Source organism: Pelodiscus sinensis, chromosome 27 (assembly GCF_049634645.1).
Source record: "Pelodiscus sinensis isolate JC-2024 chromosome 27, ASM4963464v1, whole genome shotgun sequence".
In the NCBI taxonomy this organism is placed as follows: domain Eukaryota; kingdom Metazoa; phylum Chordata; order Testudines; family Trionychidae; genus Pelodiscus; species Pelodiscus sinensis.
In genome coordinates this window covers 9,475,927-9,499,359 of record NC_134737.1, presented here as the reverse complement: position 1 = coordinate 9,499,359, position 23,433 = coordinate 9,475,927, and the positions used below count along the sequence as shown (strand labels likewise).

Below are 23,433 nucleotides of genomic sequence, written 5' to 3'. Positions count from 1 at the left end.
GTCTGAACTAACTCTTCTCTAAGGCAGAGCCCTGAAGGCTCAGCGGATTGATGGAGGCCTGTGGACGGATGCTAAAAGCACTGGTTTGGAAAGGAGGTGGGGAGGGAAGCAAGCCCCCAGTTTCCTGCCAAAAAGTTGCCCAATATTCTTCCGTTTCATCCTCCCTTGTCGAATGGCTGAAAGCAAAGGGGATTTAAGGGAGGTGAGGTGCAGTAAGTACAGTGCCAACCATATGCCCAGTGCGCCCCACACAAAAGGTCCTCTTCTTGCAAGGGCTTTTACCTCAGGTATCAGTTCTTAAAATGGAGCGCTTGCACAGAGCAAATGCAAAAAATGAATAGTGACAGAAACAACCCTGCTATTCCCTCCTAGTGGGAAAAACACAAGCAGCCTGGTGGTGAGCAGCGAGGAGATGGATTCACCTGCTTATTTCCCTCTGTATGGCTCTCCATCAACCCATCTTGGTCCCAAACCAAGCCACCATAGACTCAGGACTACTCCACTGCACAAGTCACTGGGTGAATGTTTCTTCATCACAGAAGCCAAGAGAATATAAGAGCTAGCCCTTCATGTAACGTGCATGGAGTGCATGCACAGAGGGGTTGGCTGCAGTTGAGGTGGAGGTACCTTAGGACACAGAAAACAGCAACAGGGCACCAACTATGTTTAAGACAAATGCCAACTGAAAAACTCTTTAAAACTGAAGTTAGGCTCTCTCACTTCCTCCCCCGCTGTATTTTAATTCCTGCCCAACATGAACATTTCCCCCTGCTACCATCTGGTGAGGCAGGTTAGCAGTATGGGCAGCAAACTCCTGCCAGACAACCCCTTGAGAAATCAACCACCGTCTATCCTCCTACCCCTTTCTGGTGTGACTGGATGGACAGCTGATAGGTCCTTGCCACCTCCCCAGTGAGTGGACTGAGTCCTGGTATGTTTCAGACAGATGGAATTAGTGGGCAGCAGGTTCCCCCAAGGCCTCTCCCTCTTCAGCGCGAGGTCCCATTCTCATGAGGCTGGGTGACTGAGGGGAAGGGGGGTTCATCACAGGTTGATGTCTGTGACGTCTGTAGGCGTGCTGGTCATGTTGAGGTCCTGGCTGGCCGGGTAGTCTGGACTCTTGGTGGAACTGTATTCCTGTCGGGACTGGGAAATCTGTTTCAGGCCCTCGGCTAAGGCAGCTTCAATCTGCTCCTGACAAGCTTTCAGGCAGTCCTGTGAGACAGGAAAGAAACAAGACCGGAGGCTTGAATTCCACTCTGACACTCAGTAATCAGACAGCCCTACTGATGTCTCTGAGCAGGTGCTGGCCTCTGTTTCAGGCCTGACCATCTCCATGGATGGACAGGGCTCAGGCCTAGACAGAGCGTCTCCAGCTTCATTATCTGAGTTTATCCTTTGGCCCCCGCTAAGAAAGTGCTCTGCAGCGTCTCCCTCTCCTCTCCCCACTCTGCTGGATTCTCACAAAGGTCACTTTTATGGAGCACTAAGGAGAGGTGCAGCTTGTCCTGGACCACTGGGAGATGCTGGAAAGGTAATTTCCCTAGACATTTCTTCTCTGCAATAGCATGGCTTTTCCCACTTTCATTTCCTCTCTCAAGGGAAGTAAACAGCTTCTGCACTCATATTTACCTCTATTAACATGGGCTTGTCAGGCTGCAGACCCGTTAGCCTACTCTCACGGAGAAGTTCTTTCGACCTTCAAGAGATGCTTGTTTCTGGAGTCGCCCGGCCTTTCTAACAATGGCCCACGGGCCTGCTCTTTCTCCCATTTCCTTCCTTTCGGAGCTCACTCCCTGACAGGTTTGCCTAAGTTCTTGTTGGGCCCCAAATCACCATGGGAACCAGCACCTTCCGTAAAGTTAAACCCACAGTGCTTGCTCCTTCCTTCCCTACAGAGGGCCAAGCTGTGCTGCTGGGGGAAAATTAGTCAAGCGAAGAACATTTGGGAAAAGTTTGCATCTTAACTCCATGCCTTCCTTGAAAGTTAGACCCAGATCTCCCAGTCTCCAGTCAGCTATCTCATGCCAACCTAGCCTAGAATCCTAGGGCTGGAAGAGACCTCAAGAGTCACTGAGTCCAGTCCCCTGCCCAAAGCAGAACCAGCCCCAACTCAATCAAAACAGGAATTTCCCATATCACTGGTCACCTGAGAAATAGGACATCTTAATTCAAACCTCTTCTAAAGGGACGCAGGCAGGAATTGAACCAGGAAACCCCCAGGATCTCCCCTCTCTTAAGCAAGCATCTAACCACGGGCTTACAGAGTGATCCTATCAGCTTTTGCAGAGTTAAGATGCAGGCATAGCTACATGATGAAATACGCGCCTTCAGAGGCTCTGAAACTTTCTATACCATCAGAGAGCTTCATCTTATGTTCCCTAGAATCTTCATGCCCCGGGAGCCCACCTCTGCATCTCCTGGCCTCCAGGCTCAACGCAGTGCTTGGTGCAAAGGAAACAGCCTTAGCAGAACACCACCTCTGTCGAAGACAATCCCCCTAGAGCCGCAGCAGGATGAGGAAACTCCTCCACTTTGACACTAGATTGCAGTGACTCACCCGAGCCTGCACAAGATGCAGCCGAGCCTGGGGCCTCTCGCATCTGTAAAGGGCAGAGGTCGCCCGCTGCCCTCAGCGTCTGATGAGAGATGGTGGCATTTTGCATCGGGGCGGGCTGGGGTTCTGGCCAGAGCCAGGGCTGGACCCCGGGCCGTCTCTCTTCACGGGATTGTGTCACACATAGAACCTCTTACCAGGAATCCACAACTGGTTCTTAGAAACTTACAGAGGATGTGGCAAGCAAAAATAGCAACACCCACCTCCCCTTCCCCAGTCATTTCCAGTAAGCAGAGCTTCTAGCCTTCTACCCGCAGCAACAAGGCAAAAAGAGCTGTACACGGGGCCCCGGCAACGGCCATTCTAAACCCCCTCCTGGCTAGTTCCCTGCTGCGTTGTACCCAGGGCAGGAGGAGGACAGGGGACAGCCAGCAGACCATGTCTGGGACGGCAGGGGTGGGGGAGGATGGGCAGAGAGACACCTCTTCAAGTCCAGGGCGGCAGTCACCAGAAGCTGCCGCGGCTTCGTGGCCTCTCTGAATTCAGCTATTAGGGCTACTAGGAACCGAGACAAAGGTCTGCATCTCATAAAAGCCACTGCCGCAACCAGCCCCTTTGCGGGTGATTTCGGCAGCGATGCTACAGACTGTCTAGGCATGGAGAGGGAATGTTTCTCTCACTCTGGGGAGGGGCCTTGCACGCAGGCTGAGTATGCTTGCCCTGCAAGGAGCCCAGAACCTAGGGCTGTCACCTTCCCCCAGATGCCTATTTGGAAATATGAGGTCCGGTCCCATGCCTTACAGGAAAGGGGGAGGAAATGTCTATCTGCAGGGAAACGGGGAGGTTCGCAATCAGACCTTGTCTGGGGCATGTTTACCAGAGATCAAAGACCTGTTGAGTAGCAGCACCTCGCTCCTTGTTGGTCACACGCTTAAGAGCAAGTCTTACTACAACCAGGATTAATGAGCCTATTAGATGCATGAGGCCCAAGTCCCTTATACAGATACGCAAGGCAGGAATCGATCAGCCTGGGAGCCGAGGCAGAACAAAGCCACGCAGCGTAGTCTGTGTACTGGCAAGTCATTGCATGTCCTCAATGCCCTGGGGGCATCACCAGCACTCACGAACTGAGCTTCACCGAAGAAGGTTATCATCCTCTTCTATTTCAGCAGTGGAGACACTGAGTTGCAGGGAGGGGAAGAGACCAGTCCCAGGAATCGGGCAGAGCTGGGACCCAGGAATCCATGCATGGAATCCTTGCCCCCCTCCCCGCCCCACCGGCTCCATCCAGCAGAAATTCCCCAAAGAAAGGTTAGAGAGGACATGGCGGTCTCGTGTTGTACCCTTATACCAGGGGTGGCCAACCTGCGGCTCATGAGCCACATGCGGCTCTTCGCCCCCAAAAAGTGCAGCTCACAAAGCTGCTCCTGCGCCCCCACCCACCCCCAGCTCCCCGGGGCGGCAATTCAAAATGGCACCCAAGATGGCGGCCATCAATGGGGGCCTGATATGGCCAAAAAGCCTAAGCTTGTTTCTTAACGGGGCAGCCTCCTTTTTTTTTTTTTTGCATGACAATTCTGGTACGGCTCTTCGCATTTTTTCTGCTGCTGTTTCAGCTCTCTTTCTTAAATGGGTTGGGCACCCCTGCCTTATACAGTAAGTTCCTTGGGACAGAGGCCATCTTTTTGCTTTGCGTCTATACAGCACTTTGCACGGGGGGGCAGGGGGGGCGGTCAGCCCAGTAAGGAGCCTCCCGATGCTACAGTAATACCAAAACTCAATAACAGTAGCGGAAGTTCAGGAGACAGGGCCTGAAGTTAGGGGCAGTGTGGAGCAGCAGTAGTGAAGCCAAAGGAAACGGGGAGGGGGTTGGGAGAAAAGGCCGCGTTCAGCGCAGAGACCGATGGGGTTACATAAGGTAGGCAGCCTAGTAACAGCTTTGGGCCTTGGCGACTCCAATGCCCTCTAATCTTTCCTTTGTGTTCCGCCTGGCAGGCCTTTGAAATCTCCTCTGCTTCCCACCTGTTCTCCTCCGCCGGCTTCAATTCACTCTGCTCACAGGGCAGCATTCAGCTGCGGCCCTATTCACTGCAGCAGCTTGGGAGCAGCTGGCTGCAGGCAATTCCAAGTTACTTTTTAAAGGCTCCAACAAAAAACGCTGAGCACATGAAGGGAGCCCCCCTCTGACAATGCCAGGCTGTAATTCTCCCTCTCCTGGCTTCACGGCAGCCCCGAGCCTCCCAAAGCCCGGAGCTGCTAAGGGGAGTGGAACTAACTCTGAGTTCAAGCATTCGGTGCCTGGGCAGATGCGGGGATCAAAGGAGCCGTGGGGGGAACAAGGGTTCCCGAGGTCCCATGCTCAGAGCAAGTGCTGATGGAACCCAGGGCCCTAGAACCAGCCTAGTGAAAGCCTCCCACCCTCTCCCTAAAGATGCTGAGAGACCAGTTCCCCTCATTCCCACCTTAGGACTCCCTGTGCAGCCTGGCTGCCTTTTCTCCCGAGTTCTGGAATGGGCCCCCCCCCCGTCTGGCTCCCGTCCCGCCCACACTTGGAGCAGCAGCAATTGGACACTGGCCGAGGTGAGCAGCTGCCCAGCCTGTTCCCCACCCAGCGCCGTCAACCCAATCCCGTTAGCACCTGTCCACTCCGGTGAGCGGGTGGCTCCCTTTTGTGTCTGCTTTTCAAAGGCCTCCTCATGCGGGACAAAAGGAGAAAGTGATCCCGGCCATCACGCGACAGGGCAGCCGGGGAACAGACCTCGGCACTCAGCAGCCACGCACCTCGCTACAAGCTTGGAGTCGGGGAAGTAACTGGGGCAAGGAGCAGAGAGGAGAGGGATCTTTCCTCCCAGGATATCCTGCCGTTTACTGTTGGGCAGTGAAGTTTCACAGCCCCTTGTGCCTACAGGAGCCAGCATGATGTATTACTATTACTAATTATTTGTATTATGCTGCCGCCCCACGCCCAGAGCCCATTGTGCTAGGCACTGTACAGCCTCGGAAAAAGGAAAAAAAAAAAAAAAAGTCTCTGCCTAGCCTCAGTTTTCCGAGCCAACCCAGTGTGTGGAGAATCACAGACCACTAGAACTGGAAGGGAACTCGAGTGGTTATCGAGTTCAGTCCCCTGCCCTCACGGTAGGACCAAGCACCATCTAGACCAGTGGTTCTTAATCTTACTGCAGCCTGCACCCCTTTGGTTCTCGCACACCTTATTAAAAATTGTTGAAGTGGGTCAGTTCTTTAAACCTAAGATATAGCATAAAAATCTAGCATGTCTCTCACCCCCAGAAAGGGCATCTTGCACCCCAGGTTAAGAACCACTGATCTAGACCATCCTTGACTGTTTGTCTAACCTGCTCTTAAATATCTCCAGTGATGGAGATTCCACAGCTTCCCTAGGCAATTTACTCCAGTGTTTAACACCCTGACAGGAAGTTTTTCCTAACGTCCAAACTAAATCTCCTTTGCTGCAGTTTAAGCCCATTGCTTCTTGTCCTATCTTCAGAGGTCGAGGAGAATGATTTTTCTCCCTTTTCCTTGTAACATGTTTTTAGATACTTGAAAACTGCTCTCATGTCCCATCAGTTTTCTCTTTTTCAAACTAAAAAAACCCAATTCTTGCAGTTTCTCCTCATAGCTCATGTTTTCTAGACTTTTAATATTTTTTGTTGCTCTTCTCCGGACCCTCTCTAATTTCTCCATCTCTTTCTTGAAATGTGGTGCCCAGAACTGGACACAATACTCCAACTGAGGCCTAATCAGTACAGAGTAGAGAAAAGAATGACTTCTCCTGTCCTGCTCACAACACTCCTGTTAATGCATCCTAGAATCGTGTTTGCGCTTGTGGCCCACTATGAGACCAAGATCCCTTTCTGCAGTACTCCTTCCTAGACAGTCGCTTCCCATTCTGTGTTTGTGAAACGGATGGTACCTCCCTAAGTGGAACACTTTGCATTTATCCTTATTAAACTTTATCCTGTTTACCTCAGACCATTTCTCCAATTTGTCCAGATCATTTTCAATAATGATCCTTTCTTCCAAAGCGCTTGCAACCCTTCCCGGCTTAGTATCATCAGAAGCTAGGGCTGGTCTCAGGAGTGCTTGGGGCGGAGGGGATGGTGCTGACGAGATGACAGCCATACAGAGCAGTTTGCAGGAGGCCACATGGCTGCCCCTCCTGGCATTGTAATTCGGGGAACAAGGAGCAGACTGCGGGTCATGCCCAAGGGAAGCTGAAGCAGCACTTAGGGGCGGGGAAACCAGATGCTTAGGTGAGACTGGGGACGCCAATAACAAACACACACGGAAGGTTACCACAATCTGGATATGTGGGTGGGACAGAATAGCCAGCATCCCTTCCATGACTGCGGAATCTGGGCCAGGACTTAGGGAGACCCTGGATACTAGGCAGCAAGTAGCCAACTTAGTCTGGGAGCTGAAACTCATAGCATCCCATTATGGCAGGGCCCTGTCCTTTCTTTACTTTTAAAGGTCACAAAAGGGGGGGAAGCACCCCTCTATCTGAGGCTGGTGAATCAAGGCGACCTAAGCCCCACATTGATTCTGAGAGAGAGAGAACTATCCCTCCCTCCCTGCAGCATGCTACCTGAGACTTAGGGCCTGGACCCTGACAGCCTGTAACACCTCCTGGCAGTTGTCTGCTTGAGCAGCTACTTCCCCGATCCCTGCCTGGCCTTTCCTGATGCCACGTTTCTCTGCCTGCAGCCCCATCTCATGCCCCTCCTGACACCTCCTTCTTTGCATGCAGCCCCGTCCCACGCCCCTCCTGACGCCCCCTTCTCTGCATGCAGCCTCTTCTCTGCCTGCAGCCTTGTCTCACACCCCACCTGACACCCCCTTCTTTGTCTGCAGCCCCATCCCACGCCCCTCCTGACACCACCTTCTCTGCCTGCAGCCTCTGCTCTGCCTGCAGATCCGTCCCATGCCCCTATACTGGGAGACTTTAAAAAAGCACAATTCCCTGGAACCCTCTAGACACAGGTGATGTGGAAGGAGGGAAAAGGGGGAGTCACATGCCCCCCTAGATTTGCTGCTTGGTTTGTACTGAGCACATGCAGGCATGGGTCATCCCCACCTCTAGATCCACCAACAAGATGATGGGGACAGACCTTCCCTGGCATCATCACTCAGCCCCTGTGCTGCCTTCTCACTTTGATTGCAGCTCTTTATCCCACAACAGCTTCCTCCTCGCCGCCCCACTCCAGCACAGCAGCAGCTTGGCCTGATGAGCTTGGCAGGCTGGGGCAGAGCTAACGAACGCTATTTTGCATTCTAAAGCTCTTTCCAGCTAACGATCCCTGGGCCATTCCCATAGGTGGACGGGCATCGTTCTGGCGTCGCAGAAGAGGGCACGGAGGCATGGAGCGGGGAACTGGGATGCCCACAGGCACGCAGGGAGTCCAGTAACCACATCCTCTGTCTCCTGACTCCCAGCCCTCTGTGCCATGCTGCCCCCACACCAGTACTCACCACCTCCGTGCCGGTAATGCTGGCCAGCATCTCGGTGAGTGCCTCATCGGAGACAGAGTCAGCTAAGACAGACAGGCCGTGAATCGCCGCCCCAATGCTGCCTGTGGCTATCATGGATGGTGGGTACATAGCAAAGGTGTAATCTACAAAGCCAAGCAGGGAACGGTAAGGAGTGTTAGCAAGGGCCCTTGTGAATGGGGCTACTTACAGCAGCAGCCTTGGAAAACTAGCAAGTCCAAGGCAGGAAGAGGGACGGTGTAGAGTGATGCAGTTGGTAGGACCAGCAAACAAGGAGTAAAACTAAGAGCTAAGGGTACGTCTACACTGCATCCCTAGTTCGAACTAGGGATGCAAATGGAGACGACCGAAGTAGTTAATGAAGCGGGGATTTAAACATCCCGCGCTCCATTAACATGATCTCACTGGCGTGCTAGTTCGAATCACTCCTCAAAAAATGAGAAGTAACATTAGTTCGGACTAAGGGCTTTAGTCTGAACTAACGCGTCCCGGCGCGCGCTTCCTGGTTCGAATCAGCTGTGATCCGAACTAGTGCACCGGCGAGATCATGTTAATGGAGCGCGGGATATTTAAATCCCCGCTTCATTAACTACTTCGGTTGTCTCCATTTGCATCCCTAGTTCGAACTAGGGATGTAGTGTAGACGTACCCTAAGTTATTCTGCAGTAAGGTAGAGTGTGAATTTAAAGCACTACAGATGCTCTGGAGTAAGTCCACATATAGGCAAGTCCTAAGCCAGGCATGGGGAACCTACAGCCCGGAGGCCAAATCTGGCCCCCAAGATTCAGCACTCCCCCCAGCATGGGGAGCTGGCGCTCCATCCCTGTGTCCCCACCCACTTCCTGGCCAGACCCTACACACCCACTCCACTTGTGCACCCTCCCAGATTCACCAACCGCAACCTACTCCTGTATCCTCCTTCTGCCCAGACCCCAAACCTGCTTCCCAGCAGCCCCCTCCTACACACCAAACTCCATTTTTGGCCCCACCCCAGAGCATAGGGGGGCCCACAAAATCTACTAGCCTTATCCCTCCCCACCAAGCTCTGGTGTGAGAGGAATGTGGGTTTGGGTTAGGGGTTTTTTTTTTGTTTGTTTGTTTCTCACTTGTGTGTGGCCCCGACTGATTTTTCTGTGGGTCAGCAGCCCCTGACCCAAAAAAGGTTCCCCCTTCCCTGCACTGGCTGGATGTCAGGAAAGCATGGAGCTCTCGTAGCCTGTGGAACAGCGTCCACAGAGAAAGTGCTGGAAACCGCATTGCTTGGCTGGTTAGACTGGGGAGCACCCAGACTGGGGAGCACCCAGCAGACAGCAATGCTGCATGCCCTCAGGAAGCACCAGCAAGACTTTGCCCTCGCCGGCTTTTGGCTTCATGCATTAGAACTCCCAGCAGATGTGACGCGCACGCTCCGCAGGGGTGTGCGTGTGCGGCTCTCTCCACACCAGAGGCCTGGCTGTACGCGGACCACAGGTAACTTTAACAGAGAGCTGACTGCATCATGCCAGGCGTTAGCCATTGTAATGATACCCTGGCTGAGGCTCTGCCTTTCTGGGGCGGCTTCCGGCCGAGGGCCTAAGGCGATTTTAGCTGGCAACCCCATGTGTTCTCACCCCAGTTGTTCAGACAGAGAGAAGCTACAGGCCTTGATTTATGAGGGTGCAGATCCTGTCTGGAAATCAGTCACCCAGCAAGTCTGAATGGCAGACGCAGAAATCAGAACCAGGTTGGCCGGCTCCCAGTCCTGTGATGTCACCACTAGCCCACCCTGGCGGCTGGGACTAGCCTGGCCAGTCCCAGCAAGACAGCTCTGCCATGCCCAGCCCCGTACCTGTGGCGCACAAGGCGATGAAGGTCTGGGCGTGCTTCTTCACCAGCTCTACCTTGTCCGCAGGCAGAGGGAGCCGATGGAGGATGTGAGCCAAGAAGTCGTTGGCGATCACAGACACCAGGTCCCACTTTAGCTTCTCGAGAACTAGCAACTCACAGTCCTGCATGGGGAACAGAGCAGGAGCGGGACACACATAGGTCAGACCTTTCTGTATGCAGAGTGCTTTGAGATTGTTAGTGAGAGCTGAGCACACGGGGGAGAGGCTGGGAGGCAGGACAGACAGAGGGGAAGCAAAGCTCCTGCAAAACTCACCTACACTGTCCCTCCCCTCCCCACTTTGTGACCGTGCCCACATTGGTAATCTCCTCTACTTGTTCAGGTCCACTAGCTCTAAAGGCTTCCTTGTCTTGCAAACCTGCTGCAATCGCACCTACGGGATGGTGCAGAATAACCAGGGTGTAGGGACCGCCTGACCACTCTCCCTCTCTGCTCCAAGAATGTCTAGCAGCACGCCTGGGAGCAGAGATGGGCACCCTACCTCTGGGCTTGCAGGAGGTGCCCTGCCCAGCACGAACGGGCTACTGTGTACAGATGGGTTCTGCATCTAAGAAAGCTCACCGTCATTTACAAGGCCCTGAATAAATCTGGCAGCGGATGGAGTTTAAGCAGACACACAAAATGAGCGTACAGCTAAACCAAGCTGACCCAAGGGCCCTGTGGCTCAGTCCTCCCTCCACCTAACCTCCCTACTGATGGGAATGGGCATCTTACCAGAATAAGAATCCCAGAATTTATTTACAGCCCCATGCCCCCAAGCACCAGCTGGGCCGCCGGCTCCCTACCAACTCAGAAAGAAGAGCACAACCCCGTCACCGCACCACTTCTCCGACACCTGTCTGGAAGGGTCTCTTGTCCTACCAACTTGACCCAACGTGGCTCTGAAGATCTGGCAAGTTCCTGGCCTACGGCAGGATGGCTTCAGGCCATAGTAGAAAAAGGATCCTTGACAATTTGAAATGACAGCCCCCCTCTCATTTATATGTTGCAGGAAGTGGCCAGGTGAGTTCCCATCTCTGGCTCTCTACCAGCATTTCATTCGAGGGATGATTCACCCTTGTTTTGGGGGTTAGGGGAGAGATGGACACTACCATTAAGGATGTTAAAAAACGGTTATTACTGTAACCGTGTAGCCACTAAAAATATTAGTGATTACACGGTTACACCCTGGCTCCCCGGGAGCAGGGCTGGCAGCCAGTGTCTCCAAGCTGCCAGTCCCACCCCCGGGGAGCCAGCAGCTGCCCTATGCTGCACTCTCATACAGAGTCAGCAGCACAGGGTGGTAGCCAGGAGCCGGTGTGTGCAGGGAGCCAGCTTTTAAGCCGGCTCCCAGCACATACTTGTTCCCACCTGCCATCCCACTCTTGGGGAGAGGCAGCAGCTGGCTCCCCAGGAGCGGGACCAGGAGCTGGCGTGTAACCGTCTGGGTAACGGTTAAGCTCATGCATATCGATTACCCATTTAAACGGCTACACTCTTACATCCCTAACTCCCATCTCCGCTCACCTTTGTGCTGTCCTGCATAAACATCACTGGGAGCGTGGGAGGCTGTTGCAACGGACGAGATAGCAGACAGAATGACAGGAACCCTGTTTAAGGCTAACCGGCAACATTTCTATAGCTCCTTCCCTGAGTCATCTCCAAGCACTTCACACACTCTGGGCTGGATCCCAAGAGGTGCAGGGCCATAGCACGCGCCCGTTGATTTCAGCTGGCGAGGCAGCTACTCGCCCCTCTCAGGATCTTGCCCACAGAGCTCCCAAAGAGCTCGCTGACCACGATCCCTGCAGCAGTGGGGGAAAGTGAAGCACAGAGAGGCCAAAACCGCTTGTTTGAGATCACACAGCAAGTCTGTGGCAGAGCCAGGAACAGAACCCGGGATTGCCTGTAGCCACTAGGTGTCACTTCCTCCTTTTATTAAAACAACTGGCTGTTTTGTTCCATAGCCACATCAGCAGGGAAGGTGACCGCTGTAAGGGGGAGAGCAGCAGTGCTCAGCCAGTCCCGAGAGGCGGAGGAAGATTGTTAAAGCAGGTATATTAAAGCTTGTGTGAAGCACCATGATATTATGAGGGTGAAGGCCACGTAAGTGCAACCAATAAAGTGGAGTCTCAACTTTGTGAGATCAGTTGGCCTTGACCAGGTCACACCTTTTCCAAGTGTAGTTCCCGTGACCAGAAGCCCTTTAAATGGCGTTGGATTTGGGGGGTAATTTTGCCCCTAGGAAGCCGACAAGGCAGCCAATTCTGCCGACATATGCAGTTTTGAAGAAGTGAGATTGGTTTTTCAGCAGGATCTGGCTTAGCTTATTTTAAAAAACCAAAAAAACCAAACCCCACCTTTTCCCCTTACACAACTGTACCAGCTCTGAGTTGTTAAAACAACAGCATTGCTCAACCTATTTCGAATCGCCCAGTGGGCACAGCGCACAGTGTCATCACTTTGTGGCTGCAAGGCCACCTCGATTTCCAGCCAGCGAATGGTATTTTGCTAGAATCGGGGACGTTTTAGGGCATTGAGTCCTGTTTCTCCCTCCCAAGCGCCCATGGATGGATTGCCTGGTCTTCAACACTGATCAGCTTATGGGCTATCTTCCCAGCACATAAGAACTTCAGCTTCCTAACAAATGCAGAGAGATAATGTCTCCTATGCAGTCTTCAATTAAACAAGGCGAGGAAAAGCAAGGAGCAAGTCGAAGACGGAGGGCAGATGACAGGCCTCGAAGATCACAGGTAAAGGTCGTTTGGGATGCACCCAATTACAGGAGAATATAGAACTGACATTGGGCTGGGCTACAGAAAGGGGATTGGAGTTGCTGAAGATCAGCAAGAAAAGCCAGGAAAAGGCCTCTTTTGCAGGGTGCAGGGATTGGGAATGGGATAAAGAGCTCTTCCTGTCACCATCGCTAATTAGAACAGCCCCAGGGAATCACGACCAAAAGTTTTTACCAGCTGATGGCTGGCTCCTTAGGAAATCGGTGTTCAAACAATTAGCACCTTTCTTGCCAACGCCACCAGGATGGCTGGGTGAGGCGAAGCGGAGACACTGCCTCCTGCCCCGATACGAAGACCAACAGGGTCAGGCTCAAGGCCCCTTTGGGGGGGAGGGCACTGATGGGAAAGCAAGCAAACTCGCTCAGCAGATAACAAAATACGCTTTAGTCAAACAAGCTACTGGGCTTGACACAAAAGTTACCAGAGTTATTCTCTGCCATAGGAGATCAGACTAGAACACCTAATGGTCCGTAGGGGACATTAAACTCTAAGGCTACGTCTACGCTATGAGTTTTCTTGGCAAAAAATATGCAAATGAGGGACTCATTTGCTTGATTTGTCATCTTATTTGCATATTTTCTGCCGATCCGTTTTTGCGCTGGAGTTTGTGCACAAAAACAAGCAGTGTGGACGTTTTCTTTTTGCACCAAAACCCCTTTTTCCGCAAGATTGGTAAACCTCTTTTTTTGGGGCATAAGGATCTTGCAGAAAAAGGGGTTTTGTCGCAAAAACAGAACGTCCACCCAGCTTGTTTTTGTGCACAAACTCCAGCGCAAAAATGGATCGGTAGAAAATAGGAGTCCCTCATTTGCATATTGTTTGCCGAGAAAACTCGTAGTGTAGAGGTAGCCTAAGACACTACTAACAAGAGACTGAAGCCAAAGATGGTCAGTCTGGGATCTCCCACCCAGCACCGAAAAGACACAAAAAACGCCAACTGCAAACAAGAGGCACAGGAAGCTTGTCCCAACTGCAGGGCATGTTTGGCACATGGAGATCATCCCCTTCCCGCCAGGAAAAACTGTAGCCAAGCTAAGAAAGCTGGGTAGCACATGGAAACTCACCCAGTCTGAAAGCGCATGGAGGGTTATTCCCGCCCCTCCCCCCCAGCAGCATGGACCTTGATCTGGCCAAACCCTCCTTTCAAGATGGACAAAGAAGCAGCTTGTCCCAGGGACGCTCAAAACAGTCTTGGAGCAGCAGATTCTCAGAATTGCAAAGGATCAGGCACAGGGAAGCTTCGCGCCACCCCGTCTAATAACAACTTCTCACTACTCTCTCTCTTCCCTCCCTCCCCTCCCTGGGCTTCCACCTTTGAACTGCATGTCAGAATTTCTTAATCACCAGAAGAAGCAGAACAAAAGGCTGCAACAGAGAGAAGAGCAGCACACCCATGCAACAATGGTCTCAAGATCACAAACATCCTTTTCCTGGAGTTTCCTTGGCATCTAATTGACTCACTTGGAGTGGTTTAAAAAAATAATTAAAAATAGGAAATGGTCTTTTGTTTCTGTAGCCTGCAGAGTCCATCTGCAGCTCTGCATAGTGGGAGAAAGTCAGGCCCCGATCCTGCAAAGATATTCCCTGTGCAGAACCTCTCTCCACTTGGCTAGGATTACCATGCATGCAGAGCACACACCATCGGGTCCTTCACTAGCAAATCTGCTCTTCTGATCTCCACCTGCTGCTTCCAGCACTGGTTTTAGTAAGGCAGTTTCTATTATACGTTACCACCTCTTCTCCTGCCAAGATGACACCACAGTGTGGTTCTACTCTGACACAGAGCTTCCTGGGACCCTGTGTTTATTGTGTCTCACTGATTTCTAGCACAAGTGAACTGTGCCTACATGCATAACGTACGGATGTAAAATCCTGTTTAATTATGTTAACTGGTTAAACGTAATCTTTAACTGGTAAACCGATTAAAGGGAGGATGGGCAAGGAGATTGCTCCAGCCAAGCCTGCTCCAGTCCCCACCGGTTAACCATTAAGTGTGATGCTTACTAGTTAACCATTCACAAACCTAGTGTAAAGTGGTTTCCACTGATTTTCAGCCTTGCAAACTCAACCTGGATCTGACTGTTAAGCTGGGTCCTTTCCTTCTTGCAGATCTTTATTCACAATAATGATGCTGCAGGTCAAATTCTATCCTCAGAAATACTTTTGCAACCTCATTGCCTTTGATGAGTTTGCATAAGTTTAAATGGCTGGACGTAAGGAAGCAAGATGCCCAAGGAGGAATGGAATCCAGTTTGCTTTCGCATCACTGTGCTGGCTCAGCAGGAGTAACGGGAGACAAAGTTCATGCTAATTTGTGTCACTAAAGTTAGCGGAAAAGTACCATTTTAAATTCACTTTTCACAGCAGCCCCACACTTGACATCTGAAGCAGCAGGTTTGAGCTGCTTTGACCTCCTTCCTCTACGGCTGACTCAAAAAGTGGGTGGGAAAAGACTCCAAAGCTGACAGTGGTCACCCAGCCTACTTTGCAACGGATGCAGAATTACTGAAATGAGCAGAACATGAAAGTCCATTTGCAATTCGGAAACTTTGCTTAACGGGTTGATTCTGTCTCCTGCAAAGGACCAGAGCTCAGGCTGAAGTCTACGGCAAAAGCTGGAACAATTTCTGCCCCCTTACGGCTTGCCAGACGTAGGACAGTCGCATCAATTGCACCCAAGTTTTAAACAAAACTTGCCTCATTGGCTTGGAAATGTTCTGCCAAAAGCAATCATCCACTTCCAGAGTCTACTGTTGTCTCTCTTTCCCTATCTCTACCCATTTTGGGCTGCTGGCACCATTCACTGTGTTATCTAAGGGTGCAACCCTGCTTGGGAGCTTAAGTGGAGGATGGTTGGCACCTTACAAGATTGGACTCTTTGAGCTAAGAGAGTTGCTCCACCAAAAGAGCAACCTGCCTTTCTATGGGTCTCTAGAGCACCATGACACCAAATAGTGTTACATAAAATATCTCTATCTCTGCAAGTGCCTTATTTTCACAGGCTTCACCATAACAGCTGCAGATAGATTTTTAGAAGTTCTGCACCCAATGTGCTGGGCTCTGCTGAAAATCTGGCCACTTATTTTGATGCCGAAATGGGTATGGAGCTCGTGTGAATTCTGAGCACAGTTGCCTTGCAGTCAGAAGTCAGACTAGCAAGTAAGGTCAAAGCTCAGAAGATCTCAAGTGTACCATACTAGATGGCAGGATCTGAGCTTTCTTTGAAGATGGCGGCTGGAGAAAAGCATCAGTTAATAGGATTCTGGGAAGAGAGGAGGAGGAAGAAAGGTTACTGCTGCCACCTAGGCTGAAGAAACAGCAGAAACTCCAGCAAGTTCTTTTGCTCAAGACTTATGAATGGGTTTTGCAAGGGCTAGAGAAGTAGCAGTCAGAATGGCCAGGACAAAAGCAAGACTCCTGCTTTATGGCAAAGACATTGGCCACTGGACTGACTTCTTCTCTCCCACCTCACAAGTTTCAGCCCAACAGCCCAAGTGAAACTGCCTTGGGGTGCAGTAACACAAGTCATGCTTCATTCTCACCTCTCTTCTGCGAAGAGCATATGGGTTATGCACAGACACTTCTGAAACCTCAGGCCAACCAAGATGCCAGGAAGCACAACTGCTATATTGGAAGCCAAAATTCTCATCTCCCTTGGTCTCTGATACCTACATATTGGGAGGGGGCTTTAGAGGACAAGAGGTCACAGGCACACCAGACAGCTAATAAATGAACCAGGTCCTACCAAGCCAAGGGATGGTAGGATCTGCTGAGAGGAATTACTCTCTCCAACCTTCTTGTGGCTTAGTACCATCCTGCACATGCAAGAAAAGCCTCCAGCCTGGTGGTTTAATGAAAAAAAAAAGAAAGGTAGGTTAGATAACGCCCTTTGACGGAAACCCAACTTCCTCCAAGTGGACAAGTCCTTTATTTGCATCATTTCCTTCTGCCAAGAATAACTCCATCAAGATTTTGTTTTAATTTATCCCTTTTAGCATGCCGAGCTGGTGCCAGGCATCCTCTCCAAGAAGAGGAAGTGAACCTGCTAGGAAAGTGAGCCAGCTTCCCTTACAAGGGCCCAGGAGAGTGCATCGGAAGCACAAATCTGTGGCAACAGGTCGGGATGTATCCATTGTCCGAAGCGTGATGAAGCTGATCTCTGTCCCCTCCCCACCCACTCTCGCTGCACTGTTGTGAAAGAAGAGAAGTAGATAACATTATTAGCACATCGGAGGAAAGCAGCAGCTTTCTCTGGTTTTGTAAGCAGAGCATTAACTCGGTCACATCCCAAGCTAAATATGAGTCAACAGTGTGGTGCTGTTGCAAAAAAAGCAAACATGATTCTGAGAGATGCATTAACAGGAGTGTTGTGAGCAAGACACGAGAAGTCATTCTTCTGCTCTACTCTGCGCTGGTTAGGCCTCCTTTGGAGTATTGTGTCCAGTTCCGAGCACCACATTTCAAGAAAGATGTGGAGGAATTGGAGAAGGTCCAGAGAAGAGCAACAAGAATGATTAAAGAGCTGAAGAACATGAGCTATGAGGGAAGGCTGAAAGAATTGGGCTTGTTTAGTTTGGAAAGGAGAAGACTGAGAGGGGACAGGATAGTGGTTTTCAAGTATCTAAAAGGGTGTTATAAGGAAGAGGGAGACAAATTGTTCTCCTTGGTCTCTGATGATAGGACAAGAAGCAAAAGGCTTAAACTGCAGCAAGGGAGGTTTAGGTTGGACCTTAGGAAAAACTTCCTAACGGTCAGGCTGGTTAAGCACTGGAATAAATTGCCTATAGAGGTTGTGAAATCTCCATCACTGGAGATATTTAAGAGCAGGTCAGACAGACACCGGTCAGGGATGGTCTAGATGGTGCTTGGTCCTGCCGTGAGGGCAGGGGACTGGACTCGATGACGTCTCGAGGTCCCTTCCAGTTCTAGTGTTCTATGATTGGAAACCTCACTAGTTCCATACAAGGTTTTACAGGGGAGTTTGTAATCCTTCTTAAGTCATGGGGCCTACAATCCAGCAAGAGGAGATCAGATGAGATATCATAGAAAAAGAGAGTTGGAAGAGACCTCAGAAGGTCATCGAGTCCAACCCTCCTGCTTGAAACAGGACCAATCCCAACTAAACCATCCCAGGTGGGCAGGGGCGATCGGTGCAGCTGGGTTTGGGGGAGGCAGGTCTCCAGCCCTACCTCTAGCTCTGCCCCCTCTGCTAAGGCCCCGCCCCACTATGAGGAAGGGAAGAGATGGGAGGGGGAGCACACCCACGTGTGCCCCAGTCTACCTGGCCCCCATACAGCTCCAGCCTCCCCGGAGCCCAGAGCACCGGGAGGGTGGGCGCTGGGGGCAGCAACACTCTGCCCCCAATAGGCCTACAGCAGGCATTCTGGTGGCAGAGTGTGTGTGGGGGGGCAAGCCTGGCAGTTTGGGAAGGCAAGCTACCTGAAGCCCTTGCCATGGGCGCTTTGTCAAGCTAGGACTTAAAAAACCTCTAAAGATGGAGATTTCACCCCCTCCCTAAGCAACCCATGCCAGCGCTTCGTACTGTGCACAGCTGGGCTGCAGAGTTTACCACGAGCATGGCTGGTGTGACTTTCAGATCACAGCCTTTTGGGTGTCTTCTCTCCCCATGACCTTCAAAAACAAAGCACTTCTCCAGGTCCACAACTGCTCTGGCCCACCTGCTGCCTCCAACCCCAGAGCAGCTCACTGACTGGAACGCCTTCCTCTCGTTCCCCCTCCCCCCAAACAAGGTAACCCCAAGTGCTCGACAGCTGCTCCTGGAGCTCGACCCTAATGCCTGGGTGCACCATTCTTCCGGCCATGGAGACATGCACGAGAAGCCCATCTTTAGCCCCAGAAGGCAGGTTGCTTAGCACCCAGGATGAAACCATCCTGGTTCATCATGGAGATTAACAACACTGAAGCCTAGTGGTGAACATCTACATTCCAGCCCTGTTATCTGTTTCACTGCTGAGCAAAGCACAAAAGAGGGGTGCTAAGACAAAAATCTAGAGGGACAGATGGAAAGGAGAGGTGCAGTATCTGAAGAGGCACACAACCGACTGGGCCTCATTTTGGTGTCACAAATAGGCGGCACTTGAGTTGTGGCAGAGTACAGGTTGAACCTCCCTAGCCCGGCATCCTCGGCATCTGACTGGTGCCGAACGAGAGAATTTGCCGGACCACGGGAGGTCAATACTGTCTAGCAGCATTGCCAACACTTCCCCTGCTTCCTGGGCTCTTAGAAGGTATGTAGGGGTGAATCAGAGCTAAATCACAGTGCAGAACATGGAGAGCCAGGACTGGTGGCTGAAAAACTTTAAGGGACTGTGGGAAACTTGGCCACACCCATGATAAGTGGACATCCAGCTAAATAAAATCCTGCTGGACCACAGATGTTGCCAGACCAGAGAGTGCCGGAAGAGAAGGTTAAACCCACACCACTATTTATTCTCCCCCCTCGTTCCCACAACAGGCCTACCTTACTCAAGGCTTCTTGCTTTCAAGACCTTGAAACATCTCCAAGCACGGAGCCACGAGCATTTCAGTTGAAGAATAAAGAAAAACGTTCACAGCCCAAGACGCACCGTACTACCTGCCACTTTGGCTCTCCCGGGTTGTTCTTTCTAAAGTAACGCCTGCTATACACCAAGCCTGAAAAACTTAATTTAAAACAACCAAACCCACAGCCCAAAATCACAATGATTCTGTTTTGCACTGCAAGGCAGCTGAATGTGGTTCAAGACCTGGGCCTGGGGGTGACCAGTCCATACAGTGGTCTCAGAAGTAACGGCAACGGGCACTAATTGGTGGAGTGCCTGGGCCATGAAAACTCATTCTCTGCTGTGGCCTTGGGGAAAAGCACCTCTTCTTTTCAGTGCACCCCATCCTCCCAACAGAAAACTGGTGCCTCATCTCCTGCGCAGCTGCTCGGCCTGCGACCCCTGCAGGCCCAGGTGTGAATGGAGACTGAATTTGTCTCTCCGCCAACCGGCGATCCCCATCATTCCCCACAGGACCATGCACATACCAGCCTCTGGTTTGGGCTCTGATCCAGAAATGAACTCCAAGCACATAGCTCCCACTGTGAGGGTACGCGTTGACGGAGCCATGAAGATTAGGTTTCTAGACATAGGGAAATGAAGCGGCGATTTAAATAATCGCCGCTTCATTTACATCAAAATGGCTGCTGCGCTGTGCCGATCAGCTGTTTGGCGGCGCAGAGCGTCCAGACTACTGCGCTGTGCCGCCAAACAGCTGATCGGCACAGCGCGGCAGCCATTTTGATGTACATGAAGCGGCGATTATTTAAATCGCCACTTCATTTCCCTTTTTCGAGTACACTAATCTACATGACTCCGTCGAGATGTACCCTGATTCATGGAATACATTCAAGTCTCAGGAAGTGCTGCAAAGGGGTGAAGTTTTGTTTACAGAAGAGTGAAAACCCGACACGTCGAGTTCTCATGCCCAACGGGAGCCTCCTTTACAGCAGCATGGGCAAAGAGCAGCGTACAAACCAGGGGCCAGCTCTACAGCCACGGGGAGCACCTGCCACTTCCTGTGGACACCTGTATCTGGCTATCACGTATGACACACTCCACCTACTCTGGCTGTGAGCATCCTCCGCCAGTATCACCGAAATAATAGCCATCCTCCATGTATCTCAGGGGAAGTCGCATGGAGGTGAAGGGAACTTCCCCCCAACCCTCATTTGCATGACCATACCAAAAAAGTTCTCCAATAACCAGAAATGCCTACCAGCTTCCACCTGAAAGTTTAGTGGGTCTACTCCTCACCCCAGGGACGAATCGTTATTAGATCATCTCACACTCCCACTCCTCAAAATAACCTAAGCAGCAGATGACTAACCCTAGGAAATTCTGTTAGACAAACTGTCCTAAGGGATGTTTGTTACACTGCAGTAAGGTGGTAGTTCCCTTTTCAAAGTCACATGTTCCGACACCACTGAAGGCCTTTCATGTTCCTCCCCCATTGACTAAACTCTACTAAGACGATTCCACTTCATGGGACACCAGGTCAGAAATGGAGTTAAGTAAATAAAAGTCCTAGATCCTAAGAACATAAGAACAGCCATACTGAGTCAGATCAAAGGTTCACCAACCAGTATCCTGTCTTCCGACAGTGGCAAATGGTACCCCAGAGGGAATGAACAGAACAGGGAAGCATCAACAGATCCCTCCCTTGTCGCCCATTCGCAGCTTCTGACAAACAGAGGTTAAGGAAATCATTCCTGTGCATCTTGACTAATAGCCATTGATGGACCTATCTTACATGATTTTATCTAGCTTTTTTTTGCACCCTGTTATAATCTTGGCCTTCACAACATCCTCTGGCAAGGAGTTCCACAGGTTGACTGTGTGTTGTGCAAAGAAAAAATTCCTTTTGTTTGTTTTAAACCTGCTACCTATTAACTTAATTTGGAGACTCCTAGTTTTCATGTCACTTGAGACTTGTAAAAGTCGCTTCACGTCATTCTCATCGCACAATTCCTGTCTTTCCACACACCATCCAAAATGGCAGCATGTCTAGGATGTTCCCTACCCCATCACCAGCTCCTGTTGACAGCACCTAACACCTTGGTCTCTGAGCAGGAAGAACCATGGTCTCCCAGTGGGCAGGCATATAGGTCACAAAAGCCCATATCACAACAGCTGCCCTTGAAGGCAAAAAGAGCAACGGTGATCAGACATGGAAACTCAGCTCCCCTCCTCATCCTTAGAGATGAAGTCCCTCCTGCTGGGCAGATATGTATATTGACAGTACCATCCCCATCCACTGCCTTTTGCAGTACCGGTGAATAAGGGCCTTTGGTCTCTCCGGGGCTGTTGATCCCGAGCTATTCACCACATTAAAGCCTCAACATGGGACACAGTGAATTTCAGCAATGAGGATGCGCGTGTAACACAGGGCATGTGTTTTATAACCTCAGTGTCATAATTCTGCCTACCAAAGCAATCAATGGGGAATAACAGCTGGGCTGCCTGGGACCTTGGCCAAGAGGGTGGCTCTAAGTGTGGCGGACAGTTCTACCTTTCCAAAAGGTAGTTTGTCCAGTTGGGCAAGGAAGCTATTTGGGGAACATGGGGGGGAAGGTGCTTGGGAGAACAGAGGAAGGAAGTCAGAAGCAGTTATGCCCCCAAGCAGCAGCACAGAGAGGATAAGAGAGCTGGGGAGTGGGTGAGAGACTGTATCAGGCAGAGTGGGGAGGTTACCAAGATCTGCTTTGGTGTGATGGAATTGTCTGTGTAAATGCAGAGTTTCTCCACAGTCAGGGGCATGGTCTCTCGCAACTTGGAAGCCAGGAGCATGCAGACGGCCCCCAGGAGCTGCAAGTGATTTTTTCGAGTATGAACTGAAGACAGGTAGCGATCCACGTAGTTCATAGCCAAGGGGAAGACCTCCTCTTCACACTTCTGCTCCTCACACACCTGGCAGAACCCAACAGAGGAAAGGAAGGGTTTTAAAGGCAGCCCCAGCCTGCACCGGGACTTCAAAACTACTAGTTGCCATAGTTTCTGGCACGTGTGGAGCCTTTTGTCTGGTGCTCTCAAAGCCCTTTTAGGTTTAAGAGACAAATTCTCCATTGGTGTAACTCCAGCCCACCACCCGCAGGGAATTTGATGCAATGTGCTACAGTTCACCTCCCTTTCCTCTGGGAAGTAGGGAAAATAGAGAGGTTAGAGACCAAAATCTTCTAGAGGGCCCACTGATTTAGGTCTTAATTACCAGATGTGCCAATCACTTTCTGCTCTCCTTAAATGGGGGTGCTCAGCACCTCTGAAAAAAAACAACCCAGTCCCAATGTAGCTTCAGCTGGCCCAAAAAAGGAGGCACCAAGAATCAGTTGCCACTTTTGGAAACTCTGGGCTAAGTGACTTGCCCAATATCACAAAAAGAGTCACTGGCAGAGCCCAGGATAGCAACTGCATTCAAACTCCTGGCTCCCCTTCTCTGTCTATGGCACATTCATGAGAGGCACAAACAGAACCCAGGAGTCTGCAGGTCAACCCCTTCTATACATGCCACTAGGCTTTTAATGAACAGCCATATTTCCTTGTTTTAACAGAAAAATATTGAATTTTCCCCTTGTGCTATAGCAACTGGCATCCTTCTCTTTCACCCTGTAACTTTGCCTCCCAATGTCCTCTCTACCCACATAAAACCGCATGCCAGAGACTTTTTCCTTTTAAAAAAAATAGACTCACTTCTCATTTCAGATTTAAGTTTAGCTGCATTCCCTCTCACCCTCATTCAAAATAAAAAATGAAAAATTAGCATTTAGAACTAAATCCTGCTGCCTCTGAAGTCAATGCAAGTTGTACCACTGACTTCAATAGGACCTACGTTTAGGCTTACTAATGCAAATCCTATTAAATTGGGAAATCCCAAAGATACCGCCTCCAACTTTACTATGGGCTCCTTCCACTTTACTGAGGTCCCTGCTTTGCAGGATCAGGCCTCAACACACCTTTTAGCCAAGTAACTCTCTCAGAAAGTGCACTTAAGAAAAAGGATAATTAAAAAAGTTGGAATCGGCATGTGATTAAAAAAAAACCCAGGCAGTATGTCACAACAGCCAGTGAAGTGGAAAGAGCCTCAGACTGAATTCAATCCAGATTCTATTTCTTCCTCGTGTAATCTCATTTTCCTCCCAATCTAGGCTATTCAGGGCTTGATCATTTATG

At 50.7% G+C, this 23,433-nt stretch overlaps 1 protein-coding gene across 3 annotated transcripts in view; it reads right to left on the bottom strand.

Annotated features, from left to right (window-relative positions):
• Nucleotides 1-706: 706 nt before the first annotated feature.
• CCND3 (cyclin D3) overlaps nt 707-23,433 on the bottom strand; it is an 81,824-nt gene continuing 59,097 nt past the window's right edge. For 2 of the 3 annotated variants that reach the window (XM_075910084.1, XM_006130426.4), the window contains exons 2-5: nt 21,961-22,176; nt 9,894-10,053; nt 8,048-8,190; nt 707-1,215 (exon numbers count right to left, since the gene is read on the bottom strand). In XM_075910084.1, coding sequence (XP_075766199.1) covers nt 1,045-1,215; nt 8,048-8,190; nt 9,894-10,053; nt 21,961-22,131 — 645 coding nt within the window. In that variant the 5' untranslated portion in view covers nt 22,132-22,176 and the 3' untranslated portion in view covers nt 707-1,044. The remainder of the gene's footprint in view (nt 1,216-8,047; nt 8,191-9,893; nt 10,054-21,960; nt 22,177-23,433) is intronic. The other variant, XM_006130428.4, reaches the window with a different exon arrangement.